At 40.4% G+C, this 21,911-nt stretch overlaps 2 protein-coding genes across 13 annotated transcripts in view; one reads left to right on the forward strand and one right to left on the reverse strand.

Annotated features, from left to right (window-relative positions):
• Positions 1 to 18,621, forward strand: part of LOC109401451 (serine/threonine-protein phosphatase 2B catalytic subunit 3) — a 245,079-nt gene extending 226,458 nt beyond the window's left edge. For 10 of the 11 annotated variants that reach the window (XM_062861034.1, XM_062861030.1, XM_062861031.1 and 7 more), the window contains one exon: positions 1,258 to 18,621. In XM_062861034.1, coding sequence (XP_062717018.1) covers positions 1,841 to 3,373 — 1,533 coding nt within the window. In that variant the 5' untranslated portion in view covers positions 1,258 to 1,840 and the 3' untranslated portion in view covers positions 3,374 to 18,621. The remainder of the gene's footprint in view (positions 1 to 1,257) is intronic. The other variant, XM_029869182.2, reaches the window with a different exon arrangement.
• Positions 1 to 21,911, reverse strand: part of LOC109401449 (G protein-activated inward rectifier potassium channel 3) — a 496,540-nt gene that overhangs the window by 324,341 nt on the left and 150,288 nt on the right. The window lies entirely within an intron of this gene.

Genomic DNA, 21,911 nt, shown 5'->3' on the forward strand with positions numbered 1-21,911 from the left:
GATTTCTCCGTGTTGAATGTTGAACGCCGTCGAAAATTGGCCCGCCGTTTGCTGCCCTGGATGCGATTACTGATGCTATTAGCGAATGCGCCGCTGTCAATCAATCCGTGAAAGAAGCCCCGACGCAACTCGCAAATTCATCCGTCACGGCGGATCATTCTTTGGAATTTTCTGCTGCCTCTGCCACCACCGTCGATCAATCCGATTTTCGAAACACTTCCTTGGTCTGCCGCGGTAGAGGGTTAGAAGGTGAAAGTGCAACAGCACCGCGGTGCCGCCACCAACCGACACGACCGACACCGAGCCGACACGGCTGCCAAAGAATAATGAGCGAAAACGCAAACGAAGAAAGTGGGCAGCTCTCGTTCGATGCGTTCACCTCTAGACGACAAAGACAAATGAGGAAAGATGCGAAGAAGCAGTAGCTTTTATATTCGACGGGAGCATCCAAAATGTGCTCGATCGTGATTGGCTGGAATAAACATGGGTTCACTTTTCCCAATTTTTCAATAGTTTGTTATTGAAAAATAGCAAATATTATTATTGGACATAATTGGTGTAAAGTTTTGCAATCGATTGGTGCCAAAATATTGAAAATTCAACGAGAAATGGCTGAGTTATTAACGCTCAAAATCTCCACTTCAAACGTAACGCGGCCGATTTTTGAAAATTTAGAATGACACCCGGTATAGAAAAGAGAGACGTAGTCCTACGTCAAAAAACGTCCGTTCGCTTATCTCGTTGTTTCCTGGACGATAGGGGGAGCACAACAACGACAATATGTACAGCAGACGTTTATTCGTCGAATAATCCGCACTTGAACATGTGTTCTGTTCCGTGGCTAACGGAGCGTTGCCATGGAACGCATGAGCTTCGCGACCGGGGGAAGGGTACCTACTAGATGGCGAATGTAAACAATCTAGTTAACATTAACTCTATCATGTCCCACCGCCTACTACTGCGTTCCATCGCGCGATCTCGCGATGTGTGTGGTGAGGTGCGCGGTTCGCATAAAAATGCATGTTTTATTGGATATGTTGTTCACACCTCGCTTCGGTGATTTCCCCTTTCGGCTTTTATTAAGGAGAAGAAATTATTGTAGCTTTTTGTTAGTCGTGGGTGCTTAACTCAAGTCACTCAAGTCGATGTTCTAACATCATCGTCGACTGAATATGCCCTTTTGCTCTTTTCCCAATTCAAACTTTATCTTTGTGCATGTCACTTATCGAAACTTTCTTCTCTTTCTCTCTTTTACAGACTGAATGCACCATTGAAGAAGACAGCGAACATCGTAGAGAATAACCCAACCAATCGAAAACAACAAGAGAACCCGGACAAACCCAAAATCCCCTAGGATTGATGGCCAGGACGCCATTCTGAAAGTTTCCGGCATTTCCCGTTGCAAGAGAGCTAGCGAGCCTAGCCAGTAATCAATCAAAAAACAAACCGTGCGTGTTGCACACGCAGGCGTGTAACGTTGTAGTAGTGTGGTGTAGTGGAGCAGAGCAGAAGTAGTAGTGGTGTGGTGAGAGTGACACGAGAAGCGCCTTTCTCCTGGCTGCGGGCAGACAGCGACAGCAAAGCGTTTAACCGTTCTGAAGATAACTCCGGCGAGCAGTTTTAGTCAAACCAGTAATAACTTAAACCTATTGAAGAAGCAAACAAAGAAAACAGATACTACTTAACTATTGTTTAGTCGTCCCTCACTCACACACAAGCATACCTTAGCACTTACACAGTCTACACACGTGAATCTATAATATTATAACTTATAAGAATTGTATCGAATTGGAGTAGTAATTGTATAACACGCATACAAACCACACACACAGATTGCAAGATGTCTTCGCAACCGCCAAATCAACAACAATCAAACAATGCAACACCACAGCAGCAGTCGGGCGGCGGATCGGGAACCGGCGGGAACGACCGGGTCATCGACAGTGTCCTGTTTCCGCCGAAACACAAACTCACGATCGCCGAGGTGTTCGACTCACATACCGGCAAGCCCCGTCCGGACGTCCTGAAGCAGCACTTCATCCTGGAAGGTCGGATCGAGGAGAATGCCGCCCTGCGGATCATCCAGGAGGGTGCCGCGATCCTGAAGGCCGAAAGCACGATGATCGACATCGAAGCCCCGGTCACGGTGTGCGGCGACATCCACGGACAGTTCTACGATCTGATGAAGCTGTTCGAGATCGGCGGCTCGCCGGCGTCTACCAAGTATCTCTTTCTCGGCGACTACGTCGACCGCGGCTACTTTAGTATAGAGTGCGTACTGTATCTGTGGGCGCTGAAGCTGTGCTACCCGACCACACTATTTCTACTGCGAGGCAATCACGAGTGTCGACATCTAACGGAATACTTTACCTTTAAGCAGGAGTGTAAGATTAAGTACTCGGAACGGGTCTACGATGCGTGCATGGATGCGTTCGACTGCTTGCCCCTGGCGGCACTAATGAATCAGCAATTCCTCTGTGTTCACGGTGGCCTCTCGCCGGAGATTCAGGAACTGGACGACATCCGGAAGTTGGACAGATTCAAAGAACCGCCGGCCTTCGGACCGATGTGCGACCTGCTGTGGTCCGATCCGCTGGAAGACTTCGGCAATGAGAAGAACTCGGACTTTTACTCGCACAATACGGTGCGCGGATGTTCGTACTTCTACAGCTATAAGGCGTGCTGTGATTTCCTGCAGAACAACAAGCTCCTATCGATCATTCGGGCGCACGAGGCGCAGGACGCTGGCTACCGTATGTACCGCAAGAGCTCGACGACCGGTTTCCCCTCGCTAATCACAATCTTCTCCGCTCCGAACTATCTGGATGTCTACAACAACAAGGCCGCCGTGTTAAAGTACGAAAACAACGTCATGAATATCCGGCAGTTCAACTGTTCGCCGCATCCGTACTGGCTTCCAAACTTCATGGACGTCTTCACCTGGTCGCTGCCCTTCGTCGGCGAGAAGGTCACCGAAATGCTGGTTAACGTACTTAACATCTGCTCCGACGACGAGCTGATCTGCGAAGGCGACGACACCCTGGAGGAGGCGAACGCCCGCAAGGAGGTCATCCGAAACAAGATCCGCGCCATCGGCAAGATGGCCCGTGTCTTCTCCGTGCTGAGGGAAGAATCCGAATCGGTTCTGCAGCTGAAAGGACTCACGCCAACCGGTGCCCTGCCACTAGGCGCCCTCTCCGGTGGCAAGCAGTCCCTCCACAACGCCCTGCAAGGCTTCTCGCCCAACCACAAGATCACGTCGTTCGCCGAAGCCAAGGGCCTGGACGCGATCAATGAGCGGATGCCGCCGAGAAGGGACACCACGCCGACGCCCAGCGACGAGAAATCCATATCGCTAACGGCGCCCAAATAATCAGTTACGTCATAGTAGTCGTCGTCGTCGTCGCCGTCGTAACCATAGGAACAGTGTTGAAATTCAGCAGTTCAGCGCGAAAAGAGCATAGCTACACGCCCACATTCACAGTCACTCTCTCTCACTCACACACACACACACACCCTCACCCACATGAAGCATCCTCTCCCAAAAAAATCACGTACGCACGCGCGAGCGCATATGCATATAAAAAGAATATTATAATTGAGAAGCTACTAAGAGGAAAACCAACACAAGAAGAAAACAACTATTATAATAAATTATGGGAAAAAATAAAGAAAAACTAACTTAAGGTGAATCCATCATCAATATCTCATTACCTTGGGAAATTCAGACGCAAAGCAACACTACTACAACCACCACAATCTGGAAATACGAAACTGTCAAACAGTCAACGCCCTCCTTCTCTCTCACACACGCATACGACGCGAACCCTAATCGCAGTTCAAACTGCGTACGTGTACGTGCGCATTTTCAGTTCTCCATAGGCAATCGAAGCAGGCGCAACGTTTTCGTTCTTTCGGCAACACGGCATCCATCCATTTCCCTCCAACTGTTTGGTTGCCATGGCATTTTTCGCATTTCCCACAGAAACAACAAACAAATACAACCAAAACAGATACATTTGTTTCATTCATTGTGCTGCGGTGGGAAAGAAGAGGAGTGAATCGAGAATTTAGTCAATACCTCTGCTCGGAAGAGGATGAATTTGAATGAATTTTTTGACACACATTGCGGAAATTTCTATTCAATCGAGTTGAGGAGGGTGCCGTGTTTCGCACGTTACTGGAAATGAATGTGTTGTGCTCGTTTTACCCCACTCTCTCAAACTTTTCTGATAGAAAATCCTTAATTATCCCCGAAGGGAATGTAAAACAATTCGCATTTGTTAAAACTGAGCTGATTTGATTCACCGCTCGGTTCTGAAGTGTTTCCAATTTCTCCGATATCCCCTGGTTCTTTGAACTTTGCCTGAAGTGGAATGTAATCGATAAAGCAGCACCAACTTTTCAAAAAGTTGTCCAGAGAATCTTGTGAAAACTGTTTGAACCACCGCACACCTGTCTAGACCAAGCTATTGCTGTTTATACTCTAGTTTCTATAATGTTTCGAAAATTTCTCACGAGCATTTGTTCGGGTACAAACGCGGTCGATAAAGTAGAACTATGCTGAAATAAATTTTACCGAAGAAACGAATGAGCCTGGATTACATCGCCGTATGGATCTCCTGACTGAAATAGATCCAATTTCACTCCGATTGCCCTCGTATCTTGAAATATTTCACAAGGAATTCAACCCGGAGTGAAGCTTCGTCGATAAAGAAGAACCAGTATTGAATAAAATTGCCAGTACCTTTCAAAGTGAATCATTTAGTGTGTCCTTATGGCGTACAGAAGTGCTATATGCTATATGCTGGTGGTTCCATTTGATTGTCCGAGTAGTCTTACTTAAAATATATTCTACTTTATCGACTGTTTCCTGTTGAGGCACAAATACATGTAAAGTATTCAAAGAAATGGAAAAAATGGCAACATTTCAGTCAAAATCACCCTGCGGCAGCCCTCACCTCTTGAGTTCGAACTTCGGGCCATTTTACCTTAGGATGTTCCTACATTATCGAATAGGTTACACTGCGAAAAGAAATACGTGTAATATATTCAAACAATTAGAGAAAATTGGGGTGAAATAAGCAATGATTCAGTTTAGAGAGAGCCGTGTGATGGCTCAAACAACTCCCATTGAATTCTCTGGTCAATTTTACTTAGTCATTATCCTACTTTATCGAACACGTCAGCCTCCGAGCACAAATACGTGTAAAAAAATCGAACCAATAGGGGGCAGCAGGGTGAAATAAGAAAAGGCCTCACAGTTAAGAGAACTGTAAGGCGATCCAAACCACATGCCACTCGTTTCTACGGGCAATTTTCTCTTGGGAAAATTTCTACGACCACGTTACAATTCACATCCGGAAAACGTGAGAAACTTTCAAAGACTTAGGGGAAATTGGGATAAAACCAGAAGATGAAAATCTTAATTTACAGAAAAAAAAGAGAGAGTAGAGGTGTAAAACGAGTTCGGCACAGTAGACGTTCGATAACTGCAACATGTTTACGTTTCACTTAGCGAATGAAATTCGATAACTGCAAATACGGACAGACGTCAAAGAACTGTCAGTTGCTGCAGAATGTAGCCAATGTGCTTACGGAAAACATCGCACTGCAACAAAAGTGCATGCGAAAAATATCGTGCATCGCTGTTGACATTTCGATTTGACGGATAGCGGTGCAATAACTGCAAAATTGTTGCACTTAGTGGACTTGCAGTTAAAAAGCATTGCAGTTAAAGCGTTTGCACCGAGCGAACGTCTACTGTACATTCAATTTCAGCATTGTGCGGCACGTGAAACTCTCTGCATCTGATTCCTTAAATTTCATCCACTTCGGGCAAAGACATTGAATTGATTCCCATTTTATTACTCTTTTTTTCTACTGTGCATTGATGGTGATCAGAAGGCAGCGGAGAAAGATGCTTATTTTCTCCCAAAAGAGAGAGCGAGAAAGAGAGAAATGGTTCAAGTAACAGAGAAGAACAAATATATTATTAATCGAGAATTATTGTTGATGTTTTCTAGCTAAACCAAAACAAACAAAGCAACCCAATACAAGCAAAATCGGTGGAAAGAGAGAGGGAGAGAAAGAGATAGGATTGTTGAGCAACCCCCGTTACGACGTTAGGCTTGTGTTACAGAGAGGGAAACAGATACAATTTTGTATTTGTCCGAATTATAACTTTTGTCAGAAAACAAAAATCCTTAAAACATAATCATCGGATTTGATTGAAATGCAATGGATCGAACAACGCACACACACAAATCAATAGAGGAGAAAATCATACTAGATGTCAACAGTTCGACGCGTCATCGTGTAAACACGACAAATTTAACCTTGAAAATTTTATTCACTTTCTAACCACAACAACAACAAGTACTCTGTCCGGTTTCTCAAATTCCACTAGAATAAACTAATATTTTATCAGAAGAAAAAAATTAAAACAAACTAATAGACAACCAGCGCTTGAACTATCATTCTCAATCTGTCATCACCATATGTCACAAACACACACGTCTCACATCTCGCAGAGCCTACTGTAATTGCTCCCCTTCAACCAAAAAGTAAACATAACCCCTAATTACCACAGAAAATTCCGCAGAACTTGAGCGACTTCATATACGGAAAGCGACGCTGCTGGGGCCGAAAAAAGGCGGAGAAGAAGAAGCAAAAGAAGAACATGTATGCATTGTAACTAATCAAACACTCTCATTTTTGACATGTGATTAAATATTGTTTTTACTGTTTTTCTTACTATTATTTATATGACAAACGACACGCGAATTTATCCCAAGCAGGAAAGTTCCCACACACATACATACACACGAAAAACAGACACGTATACATCACACAAACCGTTCCTTCCTTCCTTCCTTCATTACCAGACGACTAAGTGAAACAAAAGAAAGAAAAAAATGTTGAAGAAAATTGATTGGAACAAGCTTAACACTAATCAAGTAAGGGTAACAAATATAAATATATTTAACAGGTGACGAGAAAACAGGACGAAGAAAGCAAATCGGTAGATAAACAAAACAAAAAAAACACAGTTTAGAAAGAAGTACGCGAGAATGAGTCGAGCGTCTGATGCAGGAGCGAGGAGGTAACAGAAGAAAAAAAACTGAGAATGAAGAAGAAAAAACAGTAAAACAAGTTAAGTCGTAAGTGTATAATTGATTAATGATTAAGTAAATTAATTTAACTGATTATGAAGCTGACGCAGAAGGTAGTAGAATCAAGAGCGAAAAAAACCTAGAGTCGAATGAAAGGCGAGAATTAAATTTAAAAAACAAACAAACAGAAAAAAAATATAACAAAAGAGGAGTAATTATTGTCATATTATTAAATCTATTGCGATCATTGAGAAAAAAACAACAACAACAAGAGGAAAAGAAAAACAAAACAAACAAGAATCTTATATAGAAGCATTGAATTCAAAAACAAAAATTGTGCATCAGCAGAACACACAAAAAAACACTATGAAAAACTGAAGCAAATAGCGCGGAAAGAACGTGAAACATTTTCATTATTTTAAAAACAATTCTCTTAATTGAAATAGTAATATAGCTCATTAAGACAAGAAGAAAAAAACAAAAACATCATTGTGTAAGCAAAACAAAAACAAAAGATAGAAGATTAATAAGTGAATAAAAAAAACTTCCCTTCCCGTGTTAATAAAAACAACATTTGCGTGCGCTTTTCTCATCATTAAAACTAAAATCGACGAGTTAATAACCTTTAAACGAAATGAAAGAGAAAAAAACACAAACAAGCAAAAAACCTTTAAAAAACTACTTCTTTTTTTACTTAAATCCTGGTTGGAATTTCTGTACGACTAAGTTTTACGCATTATTTGTAATATTTTTATTCACCTGTTGTTATACTAGTAATAAAAACGGAATATTTATGTTTAAAGCTAGATCTTTTTCGAGTATGAGATGAGAAAAGAGAAACATTGTTATAGTGTAATTTAATGTAAACAAACAAGCAGAGTAAAAAAAATCACAGAACATAATTAACAACCTCCCTCCCCATTTTCAATGTTTCGTTACACACAAGAATGCAGGAAAATGAAAGAAGAAAAATCACTCTGAAGTAATAACGTAACCGCAATCCGAACTACGCTAAAGTAAACAAAAACTAAAAACAAAAGAAATCAATTTTTATACCACACTTTCTTCTAAGACACTCATATGAACCATACGAATCAATGAATCAACTATTAAGCTGAAAAGAGAGATAACAAACAAAAAAACTAAACCGCAGTCGCAAAACCTTACCAAGTTTTTTCGGATTCACACAACAACCTGTCTCTCAGCAGAACAACTCTGTCATCAAACAACTCTTCTTATAAGAAAACCAAGTAATAAAAGTTAAAATTTGTTCTTCTATTCTAAAAACAAAGCAAGCGTGTCGTGTTTTTGTTTTATTTCCGTTGGTCAAAACTCCTTCCACCACCACCACCACCACCACCATTCAGTTTTACGGACTTACTCGCACACACAGACATACGAACATGCATACATATACACAGACAGATAGACAGACGGACGCTTTTATATATACGGTCACTGTCAAACGACACAGATTATACGTCAGATCCCGATTTATTGTTGCCGCAATTTACGCTTATGGTGCTGCAAGCCAATCGAAATCGCTGCGTACCAAGTGCAATGTTTACAAACAATCGTCTGTTAACTTCTAGAACTGTCACAATTTGATGTACATGTCAGCTCAACAGACGATTGTTGTGTCAACAGAAATATTGTTTATGTTTGCTTTCTTATAGGTGACAAAGAAATGTTGTGACAGTTCCCATAACTCACATAGGAATGTTTGTCAACATTGAACTAATACGGAGGGATTTGCGTTGGTCTATGCACACATATTTGAGAACGAAACAATGAACGAAAGAAGCTTATGAATAGGTCACGATATGTGGATTTTTTGCTCCGGATCTCATAGGCTGCACTGCAATATCTAACTAGTTGACAGTGTTTGAGTGGTGACAGATAGCTACCTAATACAGTAGACGTTCGCTCGGTGCAAGCGAATGCAATGATTTTCAACTGCAAGTCCGCTAAGTTCATTAATTTTGCAGTTATCGCACCGCTATCCGTCAAAATTAAATGTCAATAGCGGTGCTATGTATTTGCATGCACTTTCGTTCGAATGCGATGTTTTCAGAATGCACATTGACTGCATACTGCAGCAAATAACAGTACTTTGACGTCTGTCAGTTGTGAAAAGTAGTATTACAGTTATCTAACACATCTCCTGTATGCAGTAGTGTTCGCTCGGTGCAAACGGTTTAACTGCAATGCTTTTTAAGCGCAAGCCCGCAAAGTGCAACAATTTTGCAATTATCGCACCGTTAAGCTAGTATGACACTCTTTGACCAATGACAAATATTTGACCACTTTTGACAGTTAAATTTTGACCAAGGTGTACCTGGCAAACAAAAATATTTGTCACTTTCGAAAAACGAATAGGGACAAACAGAGCCAAACCACCTGCCAAAATTTATCTGTCAAAACTGGTCAAATATTTGGCGTCTAGGCAAAGAGTGTAATAGCACCCTTACCGTTCAAAACGAAATGCCAACAGCGAAGCGATGTTTTTCGCATGCACTGTTGTCGCAGTGCGATGTTCTCCGAACGCACTTTGGCAGCATTCTGCAAAAACTGACAGTTCTTTAGAGTGTGTCAGTTGTAGCAGTTATTGAATTTCATTCGCTAAGTGAAACGTAAACATGTTACAGTTACAAAACGTCTACTGTCCGTTAAAAAATGTTTCCCAATAACTTTAACGATTTACACAGTTATTATACTACCACGAACGCTTTAATTGAGGAATGAAAACAAAAACAACGACGGATCAAATTACACGTTTAAATCGTCCTTTAAAAAAAACCATCATTTAGACAGGATTTTGATGACTTTAACTTTTCTAATCCTAGAATCGTGAAGGCGTGCAAACAAGACATTTTTTCACGATGAAAACAATTTTTTGATAGTGTTTGTGGTCTTGTACCGACTATTCGAACCCTCTAGCGGGCGAAATTGAAAGGCACAAAACTGAGTACAGTAGACGTTCACTCGGTGCAAACGGTTTAACTGCAATGCTGTTTAAGCACAAGTTCGCTAAGTGCAACCATTTTGCCGTTATCGCACCGCTATCCGTCAAAATCAAATGTCAACAGCGATGCGATGTTATTCGCATGCACTTTTGTTGCAGTGCGATGTTTTTTGAATGCACTTTGGCTGCATTCTGCAACGACTGACAGTTCTTTGACGTCTGTCATTTGTTGCAGTTATCGAATTTCATTCGGTAAGTGAAACCGTAAACACGTTGGAGTTATCGATCGTCTACTGTGTACTCATACGTATAGTGTTCGTAGGTAAGATGTCAGCTATTTCTATAAAACGAAGCCTAAAATTCCAGCATTTTACGAGCGCTAATAGAATTTAGCACTTAAGAATAGATTGACATTTACCTTTGAGTTGCTTGACAGCTGATCGTAAGGATCGATCATCCATCTTGACGATTAACTGTCAAACGACACATGTCAGATGTCAGCTCGTTTTTTTCCCTGCCAGAAAATGAGAAAAAAATTTGGCAGCACATGTGCTCGCAAAATGCTGGATAATTTTCATCAAATCCTACGATTTGATCGATAAACGGTACGTTTGAATGGCAAATTGCAATTTATTTTATTATTACTTTCGTAAAATCTACCGTCTAACCCCGCTTATACGACACTTTTTGATTCGTACACGCAGAAAAATGACGCTTGTTTGAAACAATAAAACGCTTGGTTGATTTTCAAACTGAGAATTTACTTATACCAAGGTTATATTTCTCTGTTCTTACTCAGAGTTTATCGATTAAAACAATCAATCACCATTATTTCATACAACGTTAGAAACTTCATTTGTTTCTACAAAATGGGTACCACAAACATGGCCTGGAAGCACTCACACATCTTTGAAAAACTTACCCCAACTTCGCCACAACGAGGAAGGTGTAGCAAATCCATCACTGCAACTTCCAAGTGCAGTTTTGGCCGTGATGGATAACGCGCAGGTACTAAAGACAGCATTCGCAAAAAAAGTTGGTCGGTTTCGCCTTTTTGTCTCTTTTTATTCGATCTCCTTTCCATCCGCTTGCCGAGCGTCTAAAAGTAGGTTTTCGAGCTGCCGCAGGAGCTGCCGTCACCAACACAATCACATTCCGGCTTTGTTAATAGCAAAAGTGCAGTCGTTTGAAACAAACCGTTATTTTATATTGAATCTACAAAAATCTCTGTTTGTTTTAACAAACTGCCAAAAATTTCGACAAATGAAAATATTTGTATTATCAAACACTGGAACAGTTCAGTTTAGACATGAAATTAGATTATCGCTATAGTAAACTGAAAAATTGGTTGATTTGAACTAGATTTTAATTGTGTTTACAATTTATTTCTCTGCGTGTACCAAGTTCATTCAACATTTATCGAATGAAAAAATGCTCAGTTCTCACTGCAACGCACACATTTGATAGAGCTACTTTTCTTCTAGTCGCAGCTTGCTTAAGTTTTGCGTTACTAGACACTCGATTTGAGTTTAACAACAAACCCAAAGTTTCCAAATTACAATGCGGAAGACTGTGCAGGGTAACGAACAGTTTGTCGGATAACAACGTTACTCCAATGGCTCGACAACAATGTTTGTCATATAAGCGGGGTAGAATGAAAGAATTATATGCTGGATGAAGAGAGCAATGCAATCCGACATAGTCAATTTTACGAGACAATTTGACAGGAGGTGGCATACTAACACGTAAAAATCAATCACTATTGAGGTTTCGTAAAAGGCCTGATTTTACGAGCACTAGTCTCCACCACAATTATTCTCCCTTTCCGACAGGGATCGAATCAGTTGACATCTACACCGTCTACCCTCGTTGCTTTGACCGCATCTAATCTGAACACTTTTTAGTTTGACCCCCGCTTATCTGCACATCGTTCAAACTAAAGCATTCAGTACACGTTTGGCCAATATGCGCAAATATTTGGCTATTTGACGTATCAGACGTTAGCAGACGTTTGCCGTTTGGCTATTATTTGTCAATGGTCAGTACACGTATGACAAACAATTGGCAAACTCACATTTGCACGTGTTTGCCACTCGAGTTTGATCGGAGTTGCAAACATGACCAAATATTTGCTAGATTGCCGTACTTGAAAGGTGCTCAATTTGTAATATTAGCAAATATTCGCCGTGACAAAGTTAGGCAAATATTTGCACAACAATGTTATTGCAAATTTATTTGGTCAGTACACGCATGACAAATAAATTTGTCAAATTTTGCCAAATATTTGCGCACTTGGCAAAGCGTGTACTGAAGGCTTAAAAATGGTTCAAACGTCATTATGCTCATGGAACGGAGTGAAAGGGAACGCAGAATCAAAACAAAACAGCAAAAAGGGTTACCATCAGTCTGTTTTTCGATGCCCACAGGTAACTAGAAAAATGAACCCCGTTGGTTTGCATGAGGTGTCGTTCAAACCAACGGGGGTAGACGGTACTCGCACGAATAGCAGTTCCTCTTGCAGCTGCTACTTCCGGAAGTTCAGAGTTGGTGTTAAGTCACCTGAACCACCTGGAGATCAACCAGAATGAACACCGGAAGCCAACAGTTGTGGAAAGAACAAGCTTTCAATTCGTTCCACCACAATAACTGTTGGATTTGTATTCAATAACAAATTTGACAATCAAAACAAAAACAGAATTGCCAAATTGCATTGAACAAGGTTGTGTAGGGTGACCAGATTGTCAAATTAAAAGTTTACCTCGCTAATTCGACTCAATCATTGTTAAATTAGCGGGGATTACCGGTAGTATTCGTTCGCTAGTTGCACCATATATAAATTGCAACGAGCGAATGCTATTCGCTAAATTCAACGTCATTTTGACACATCGGGGTTGCACTGCCAGCATGACTGACAGCACGAAGTTCACATTTTAACTTTTTTATTACCACAACTTGTCAAATTCTCCAGTTAATCGCTACAGTTTATGTCGTTTGACAGTTGACGGTTTAAAATCAGTCATAAACTAAACTAGACTGTGATGCTTCTTGTCGCTTGTAAAATGGAGAGCTCTTGCGTAAACATTTGTTGCCTTTCGTCTTCTACTCATTTTGGCATTTTATCTTACAAGATTTTCAATCACAGATCTTAACAACATCATACAGTAGATCGTCGATGATTGCAACATGTTTACGTTATACTTACCCAATTTCATTTCCTGCCTGCAAACATGTTAGCTGATACAGAATGCAATTATAGTGCATGGAATACAACAAGATCCAGGCACATCCAAGCATCAATGCGTAAATAGGCAGTTCAGCGAGCTTTATCCGAATAAATCCAAGATTCACGCTTATGGCGACTTCACTGTACAGTGGACGTTCGATAACTGCAACGTATTCACGTTTCATTTATCAATTGAAATGCAATAACTGCCACAACTGGCAGACGTCAAAAAACTGTCAGTTGCTACAGAATGCAGTCAATGTGCATTCGGAAAACATCGCATTGTAACAATGGACTTATCCACGGTCTTCTTTTTCCTCTGGATTGCTTCTTCTTTGCATTTGTGCGGGCATGACATATTCATGAACATCCAGCGACCGAAAGTTCACTGGATGTTCACCGGATCTCGCCGGATACAAGATGTGAGCAGTGATTTTAGTAAACACTACCCGCAGTTACCGTTTCACAGCATGCTGTCAGTTGGCTTGTGACGTCATCGTGGATAAGTTCATAGAGCATGCGAAAAACATCGCATCACTGTTGACATTTGATTTTGACGGATAGCGATGCAATAACTGCAGAATAGTTGCACTTGGCTGACTAGCAGTTAAAAAGCATTGCAGTTAAAGCGTTTGCACCGAGCGAACGTCTACTGTACCAGTATCCAGCTTGTTGTCACGACCGCTTATAATTGCTACGATCATTCACAAGCTCACTAGCGCCGCCTAGTAGCAGAATTTCGAAACAAGTTTTATGTGAATCTATGCCATACATTAAGCTTACTTTCAAATAGGCCTTTTAAAGTGACAGGTTCGCGATTGTTTACAACTGTAAAACTGTTTCATACATGAGCCTGTCATTTCCATAGAAGAACACTGTCAAATAGCTACAAAATCAGCTGATCATGCGCTCAGCAATGGTTTGTGTCGGTTGACAACTTACATAACGTTTAAGGTGAAACATTTGGGACTACAAACATCCCAAGAAACATAACTAGCTGAATAACATTTTCTTCAGCTAAAGATTGCTTACAAGTGGTTTTGTTCCACTCTTGTACAGCAAAAATATTTGTTGAGGAGGCTGCCATAATGGCCAACATGAACCCATACTCAGGTTTTAACAGCACTAATCTGGAAACTTGAAAATAGACACGCCTGATTTGGATTATCTGCCTCTTTTTGCAAGTGAGCAAAGCCAGAAAAAACGAATGCAGCATTGTTTGATGCTTCTTTTGTCAGATTTGTGCCCCTAAATATGGATAGATGCAAAATTGATACTGAATTTTTTGACGTTTCTCCTCCAGTACCAAGCGAAAGAAACGATTGATCCCTCACAATTAGGTCCATAAAAATTTCTGTAAAATCATCTTGAATAGGCCTTTTCATGTGACAGGTCCATTTGTTTACAAATGTAGGGCATCAAATACATACACTGTTTTAAAGCTTACGGTGAAAAGACCCATAGCCAAACGCTGTCACTACTAAAAATGCTGAGGGCCGATGATAAAAAATTACCCTGATAATGTAGTGTTTAGCACGCATGTTTTTCATACCGTAAACCATGGATGCGTCATTTTATTTGACGTCTCAAACCAGTTGATTTTTCGGGTCTTTGACAGTCCGTGTTAGCAGCTTTGTAAACAAATGCATACACAGATTTGGTACATGAAAAGGCCTATTCTCGATTCCGATAGAGTTGCTAAAATTTTTCGCGAGAAAATTCGTTGGTTCCGAGTCCGTCGGCTGAAGATCTCGTAAAAAGGCCCATTTATTTGACGGGTGTGCTCATTCTACGAGTGGGATGACGGGACCCATCTAGACTCGCATATCGAGGTGAGGAATCTCGACCCGAGTGAAGTGACTCGCCGTGTCAATCAAATTGAAAGTCACCTCATCCGAGTCGAGATTTCTCACCTCGATATGTGAGTCTAGATGGGTCACGTCACCACACTCGTAGAATAAGCACAAGGCTTGATTATTCGAAGAATGATACAAACACAAGTCTGTCATTTTCGTAGGAAAACTGATTTTAAATGTCTTTTGCACAGATCTATACAACCACTTAGACCCGTTCACAGAGAAAGGAAAAATCTCTAACCTGCAATCGCAGAACACACTCAAACAAATCGTCAGATAAAATTGATTAAGAAAAGGCTTTTTCATAATCTTTCGATCTTTCGATGCATTTAACAACTTCCAAAGCTTTGTGTTTCAGTAGAAGTGGATTAAACACCCAATTGATGATTTCCAAGTCGAAATTCACATACAAAAAAAAAACATGAAACAGACTTATTTTTACACAGCGTTCACTACACCGAACATAACTCCGACAGTCCTTATCATTTGTCTCGTTTTTTCGCTCTTCTCTCTCATCTCCACTTCGTATCATTCGTCCGACACTCTCTGCACCGTTTTCATTACTCTCCGCCATCGTTGTTCTCTCCTACTGCGCTCTTCCACTTCCTCGGTCGTCCATCCGTTTACCTACACTACTGGAAAGAAACTCCAACCAGGGTTTTGAAAAGTCGCAGATTTTTTTTCAGCTCCCTCCGGTTAGTTAGTCGTTGGTTGCCACTTATGGAAAACATCAGTATTGCCAGTTAGTTTTTTTGTTTATGTTTTTGCGATACGAGGAAAAACCCGTTTTTTACGCGAGATTCATGAAAAAAAAAGAAAAGCAACCAAAACGAACAAACTTTGTGGAGATTGGAAAACCGAAAACCCAAAATGACGTTTAACGTTAACTAATTGAAAGATTATCCTGTGCAGTGTGTACTTTTAGGTGTAAAATTTCTTTCAAATATTTTTATTGAGACAAAACCGTAAACAAGGATCGTGTGTGTAAAGAAAACCAACCCAGTTCTGCTAGTTAAGCAAAAGTTCGCGAAAATCTTCGATTGAAGGAATAACTGCTAATAAAAAGGTTTAAAACTTACGATAGTTATTATTAATAATTGAATACATTGATAGTAAGGAAGTAAACACAAAACCACACACACAAAATTAAACCTTTCTAAACTTTACACTCTAGTTAAAGAATTATAAAAAGCAAAGCAAGAAAAAAATAAAGGGAAAACTTGTTAAACAATGATTCTAATTCATCTCTAGCTGTGACTTCATCATTTTATCATTGAAAATGACGTTACAAGAATGTCTTATTTTAAACCCACTCACTAAGAGAAAAACAAAGCTATTCTCTATTTTCCTCTAGTATAAAAAATCCAAACCGAAATTTTCACTGCAGCTTTGTGAAAGCAAGACGCAAAACTGGCGTCAAACTAATCACAGAAATAAACAGATCAGCAACTTGTTGTTAAACTAAATTGTTAATCCATTAATCCAAGTAGAAGAACCCATGTAAAAAAAACACAACACCCACAAACAATAACCAATCGCTAGAATAATCATGGCTTACTGTGAAAATAAGAGAGATAACAGAAAACTTACGTTTCCGCTCAGAAGACGCTTTCGTTCGAAGTGTGCAAAAGATCATAGTACTTTTACCAATTGAAACTAAAAGCAAATACTAACGTATAAAAATTTTCCTTTGTAAGAATCACTCGATAACAACAACTAACAAAACAAGCAAACAAACAAAGCAAGCATGCGAACACGTGTTAATGACAAATCTTTAGCCAAGAGACAAGATACAAAAACAGTACCGTTATATATAAAGCAAAGATGAAAGCAAAGACTAATCGCAATGCAGGCTGGCTATCAATGTTTCTGTAACAAAATTACAAACACACACACTCACACACCTACATATGAAAACATTTTGGACACTGATGCAGTGAAGTTTTGCAAACAAAGCACCCAACAATAAACAATGACAGTTCGTTTGAATCCCCGTCGTTCGCTTCACTTGATCAAAGCAGACAAGAAGCAAAAACACTGAACCGAATTGCCGGCTAGCAAACCAAGTAATTGTTATCGAATATATCGAATATAAACAAGCACTAGTAAACAATCGAGATAATGGAACAACTGCACCTCTTCAAAACTATAAACGAGCAAATTGAGCAACACGTAACAGTTCCACAGCTGAATAACACTTACCAATTACAAGTAGTTTGATTCTTCCAGAAGCAAAATGGAGTACGCAAAAAGAACAATGAATTTAACCACACACCCGACACACCATCAAACACACAGAAAACAACAAAAAAACACGTTAAAGCAGCTTGCACCATGTCGAGAGTTCATCCACGCGATTCGTGACACCCTCCTATTGCACACTCACACACTGACGCCTTCGAAGCTTCGCATGCCTCCTGTTCTCACTATAGTACACTAATACTCTTCCACTTCCTCCATTCGGCACCCCTACGATTGAATGCACTCGCACGCACATACACTCTCTCTCTCTCTCTTTCACTCACGTTGCTCTTTCTATTGTTTTCGCTTGGCGTACTTTCTTCGTTGTAGGTGTCCAAACTCTCATTCAACACCTTCCTCCACCATTCTTCCTTGACTACTTTACCACTTCCCCTCGTTCACCCTCCACCCCCCTTGATCTCGCATGTTGAATTCTTCTATTCGTCGCCATTATGAAAAAAAATATATATGTATATGTATAGGAGTGTATAGGAATTTAACAGAAGAAAAGAGAACCTTTTTTTGGATTTTTGACAACACAAGAGCATCAACAAACAACCAACGCAACGGTGGCTAGCAGGTTCAAAATGATCCCCCGTGCCCGTTACGTTCTTGATTGTCCCTTGACCCTCCCCCCCGTCGTCCCCCTAAAAACCCCACCTCCCCCCAAATCCCAATTGTTACGGTTTGCGATTGTGTTCCCTCGGAAAAGGGTCTTTGGAGTGATCCACACCGACAAATGTTTCGTTTTCAAAAGTTCGTTTTGTTTTTGTTCGTTCGTCTGCGAAAAAAGAGTTTAAAAACAAAATAGAAAGGCAATTCTTGACACGATGGAAACACTATCAGTTATTGAACTGACACTGACCCACACAGAGAAAAAAAAACAACAGTCGCATGAAGAAAACAAAATCGCATTTGCAAAATAGTCGGACTTTGGAAAAGAACGGAAAAATACAGTTGAACACACACAACCACAATCTTACAGACAGACGACCCACACAAACACACCGAGTGGGTGGGACGAGTTAAAAGAGGAAAAAAAGTCAGAAAGAAGGAAAAAAGAGGACAAGAGAAAAAACCATGGAAATTATTATACATTATATGAATGAATTTTTGATAATCTAATTATATGTATTTTTGAATTGTATTTTATCGTGGAGTAAAAAATAATATGTACCTATGATTAAAGACAGAAAAATAAAAAAATCTACTAAAACATTCGAGGTGGCGTTTTGAATTGAAAACATAATGACTACCGTATTACCCCGCTAATACGACACCGACTGTTGTCGAATAACCGGAGTAAATTTTTAATTCGACAAACTGGTCACCCTACACCATCTGGCTCATTGAAATTTGGTAATCTATTTTTGTTTTTGTTTTGATTTCCGGATTTGTTATGAAACATAATTTCATCAGATATTGCGGTGGTACGAATGCAAAGCTTGTTCTTTCTACGATTGTTGCCATCCTAGGTTCATTCCGGTTGGTCTCCAGGTGGTTTGGGTGTCGAATAGCACCAACTCAGAACTTCCGGAATTATCGGCTGCAAGAGGAGCTGCTGCGGGTGCGAGTATAAGCGCAATTTCAAACTGTTTTGCATTTACAGTGTACATCGCTGTGACATATGTCGAATAAGTGGGGTACGAATTAAAAAGTGTCGAACCAGCGGGGTAAGACGGTTATCATGGGTAGCCATGGAAAACAGTTTCCACGAGACGAAAACAAGGTGAGTATTAAGGTCGTCACGTTCAATTGTGTGAGTGACCCTTCTGTAGGTGTATAGGTGAGTTTTGGAAGAAAATAAATGCACATCAATTCGCGTTGTTCAAAATGTGAGTAAATGCTTGGGTAAATTTTCATATATCGCCTTCTTATATAAGTTACTTCTGGGATTTTTCCAGGAGTTCTGTCTGGGATTCCTTCAGAAATTGCTTCTAGGTTTTCTCCAAGAATTTCGTCTGAGCATACTCCAGAAGTTCTGAATAAAATCTTCAGAATTCAGAATTCTTATAAGAATTATCAAAAACTTCTCTCAGGAATCTTCTTGTAAGGGCTATCTTCTAAGATTCCTCCTTTATGGAATGTTTTCGAAAGCTTATTCTGGGATACCGAGCTTGATTCTAAGAAAGAACCCCATCGATAGAACAATTGTCTATTGGAGAAAACCCATAAACTTTTAGAGCGGTTCCTTATAAAACTACTGGAAGAATTCTTGTACCGACTTTTCGAACCCTCCAAGCAGAATATCCTCTTCGAATGAGTGTGGAAGAATTCCTGGAGAAGGTGTTCGAGGAAATCCTCTAGGAAGTCCTGTAGGGCTTTTTTTAAGAAACTTATAGAAGAAATCCATACAAAACTCCTAGTGTAAATCCATGAGGAATTCAATAGAACTTCTGATGAACGGCTGAGAGAATTGCAGAACTAACTTCCGGAGGAATTCTGGAAGAATCTGCTGGAGGAACCCAGAAAGAAGTTCCTGTATGAATTCGAAATAGAAGTTTTTGAGCAATCCCGGAAGATCTTGTACCGATTTTTCAAACCCTCTAAGCAGAATACCCTCTTCGAATGAGTGTAATCAGTTTTGTACCTTTTAATTCCGCCCTCTTTTGCTCATCCTTTGACAGATACGCGTATTTCGACTACCACTTGTAATCTCCCTCAGTATCAGAAGGAGCCCCTGACGGAGTCACTTAAGGTACTCTGGACGAATCTCACGAACATTTCCTGAAAAAACAAGCCCAGAAGAAACTCTTGGAGGAATTTAGAATAGATTTTCTGTAAGAATCACGGAAAGAATTCCCGGAGGAATATTGGAAGAATACTCGAAAGAAGCTCCTGATAAAATCTCAGGAGAAAATCCTGGAGAAATTACAGAAAGAAAAGTTATCAAAAGGAGGAATTTTCAAGAAGAGAAATCCCAGAAAGAACTCCTTTAGAAATCTCCAAAAGAACTCCTCGAGGAATTTCAGTAGAACTCCCAGATGAATTACAAAAGAAACTGCTGAAGAAGTCTAAGAAAAAGCTCTTGGAAAAATCTCGGAAGTGACTCTTGGAGGAATTTCCAAAATTGGGAATCATAAAAAAAACTTCCTGGGAAAACCCAAAAGGGATCTTTTTAGGAATTCCAATTTTTTATCAAGTCTTCCTTCCGAGACTGCTTCACGGATTCTTACCGGGATTTTCCTAGACATTTGGCTCGAAAACTCCTTAAGAGGCTTCTTCTGGGCTTTCTCCAGACATTGTATGTACGGCTCATCAAAGAAATCCTTTCGGGATTCTTCTCGGACTTCTTCTTAGTCTCTCTCTCTTCTTGGCGTAACGTCCTCATTGGGACAAAGCCTGCTTCTCAGCTTAGTGTTCTATGAGCACTTCCACAGTTATTAACTGAGAGCTTCCTCTGCCAATTACCATTTTGCATGCGTATATCGTGTGGCAGGCACGAAGATACTCTATGCCCAAGGAAGTCAAGGAAATTTCCTTTACGAAAAGATCCTGGACCGACCGGGAATCGAACCCGTCACCCTCAGCATGGTCATGCTGAATACCCGTGCGTTTACCGCCTCGGCTATATGGGCCCTTCTTCTTAGTATTCCGTCGAAAATTTCCTACTGGAATCTTCTATCTCTATTCTATCTAGAGATGTTCCTTTCATGAATCCCTGCTGGGATTCTTCGAGGAGTTCGTTGAGGGATTGCTTCTTTTGAGATCCTGAGGTCTTTTCCTCCAGGAGTTTTCACACGGATTCCTTCCAGCGTTCCTTCCGAGATTCCACAAGAATTTTATCTAAGATTAATCAGGACATTCTTCTTTAATCAGGAGTTGTTTCTGAGATTTCTTCACATTTATGCCTTAGATTCGTACAAAAGTCCTTCAGGGATTCGTTCAGGAGTTCCTTCTGGGAAACATCCAGGAACTCTTTTTGGGATGCCTCCGAGATTCCAGAAATTTATCCGATTCCTCAATTAACTTCATCTGAGAATTCTCCAGAACCCTCTCCATAGAGTCCTCAAAGAGTTCTTTCCTAAATTCCCATTGCATTTTGGTACTTCTAAAGTAAAGTATTACTTCTGGAATACTTTAGTGGTTCCTTCTTGGATACTTCCAGAAACTTCTTCTGAGATTCCTTTAAAGGTTCCATCTAGTATTTCTCCATGATCTCCTCACAGTATTCTGCATAAATTTCTTCTGGGATTCCTTCAGAAATACGTTCCGAGTATCTCTGAAAATTCTATCCACGATTTCTCTAGCAATTCCTTCCAGGAACCATCAGCAGTTCCTTATTAACGAGCTTCCTCGAGGAGTTCCTTCTAAGATGTCTCTAGAGACGTACTCATTCATCACCACCTCAGCAAAAATGATTACCCCCACACTCTCATCAACCGATTTATTCATCAACCACCTCGTACAGACAACCCGGAGAAACCAGCAACCTACCGTTCAATTGGCTTCTTAAATGGTCTTGAGATAATTCCATATTCAGAATCTCCATGTCAAACTGAGCCGAAATT

The sequence above is a fragment of the Aedes albopictus genome, chromosome 3 (genome assembly GCF_035046485.1).
Source record: "Aedes albopictus strain Foshan chromosome 3, AalbF5, whole genome shotgun sequence".
Classification (NCBI taxonomy): domain Eukaryota; kingdom Metazoa; phylum Arthropoda; class Insecta; order Diptera; family Culicidae; genus Aedes; species Aedes albopictus.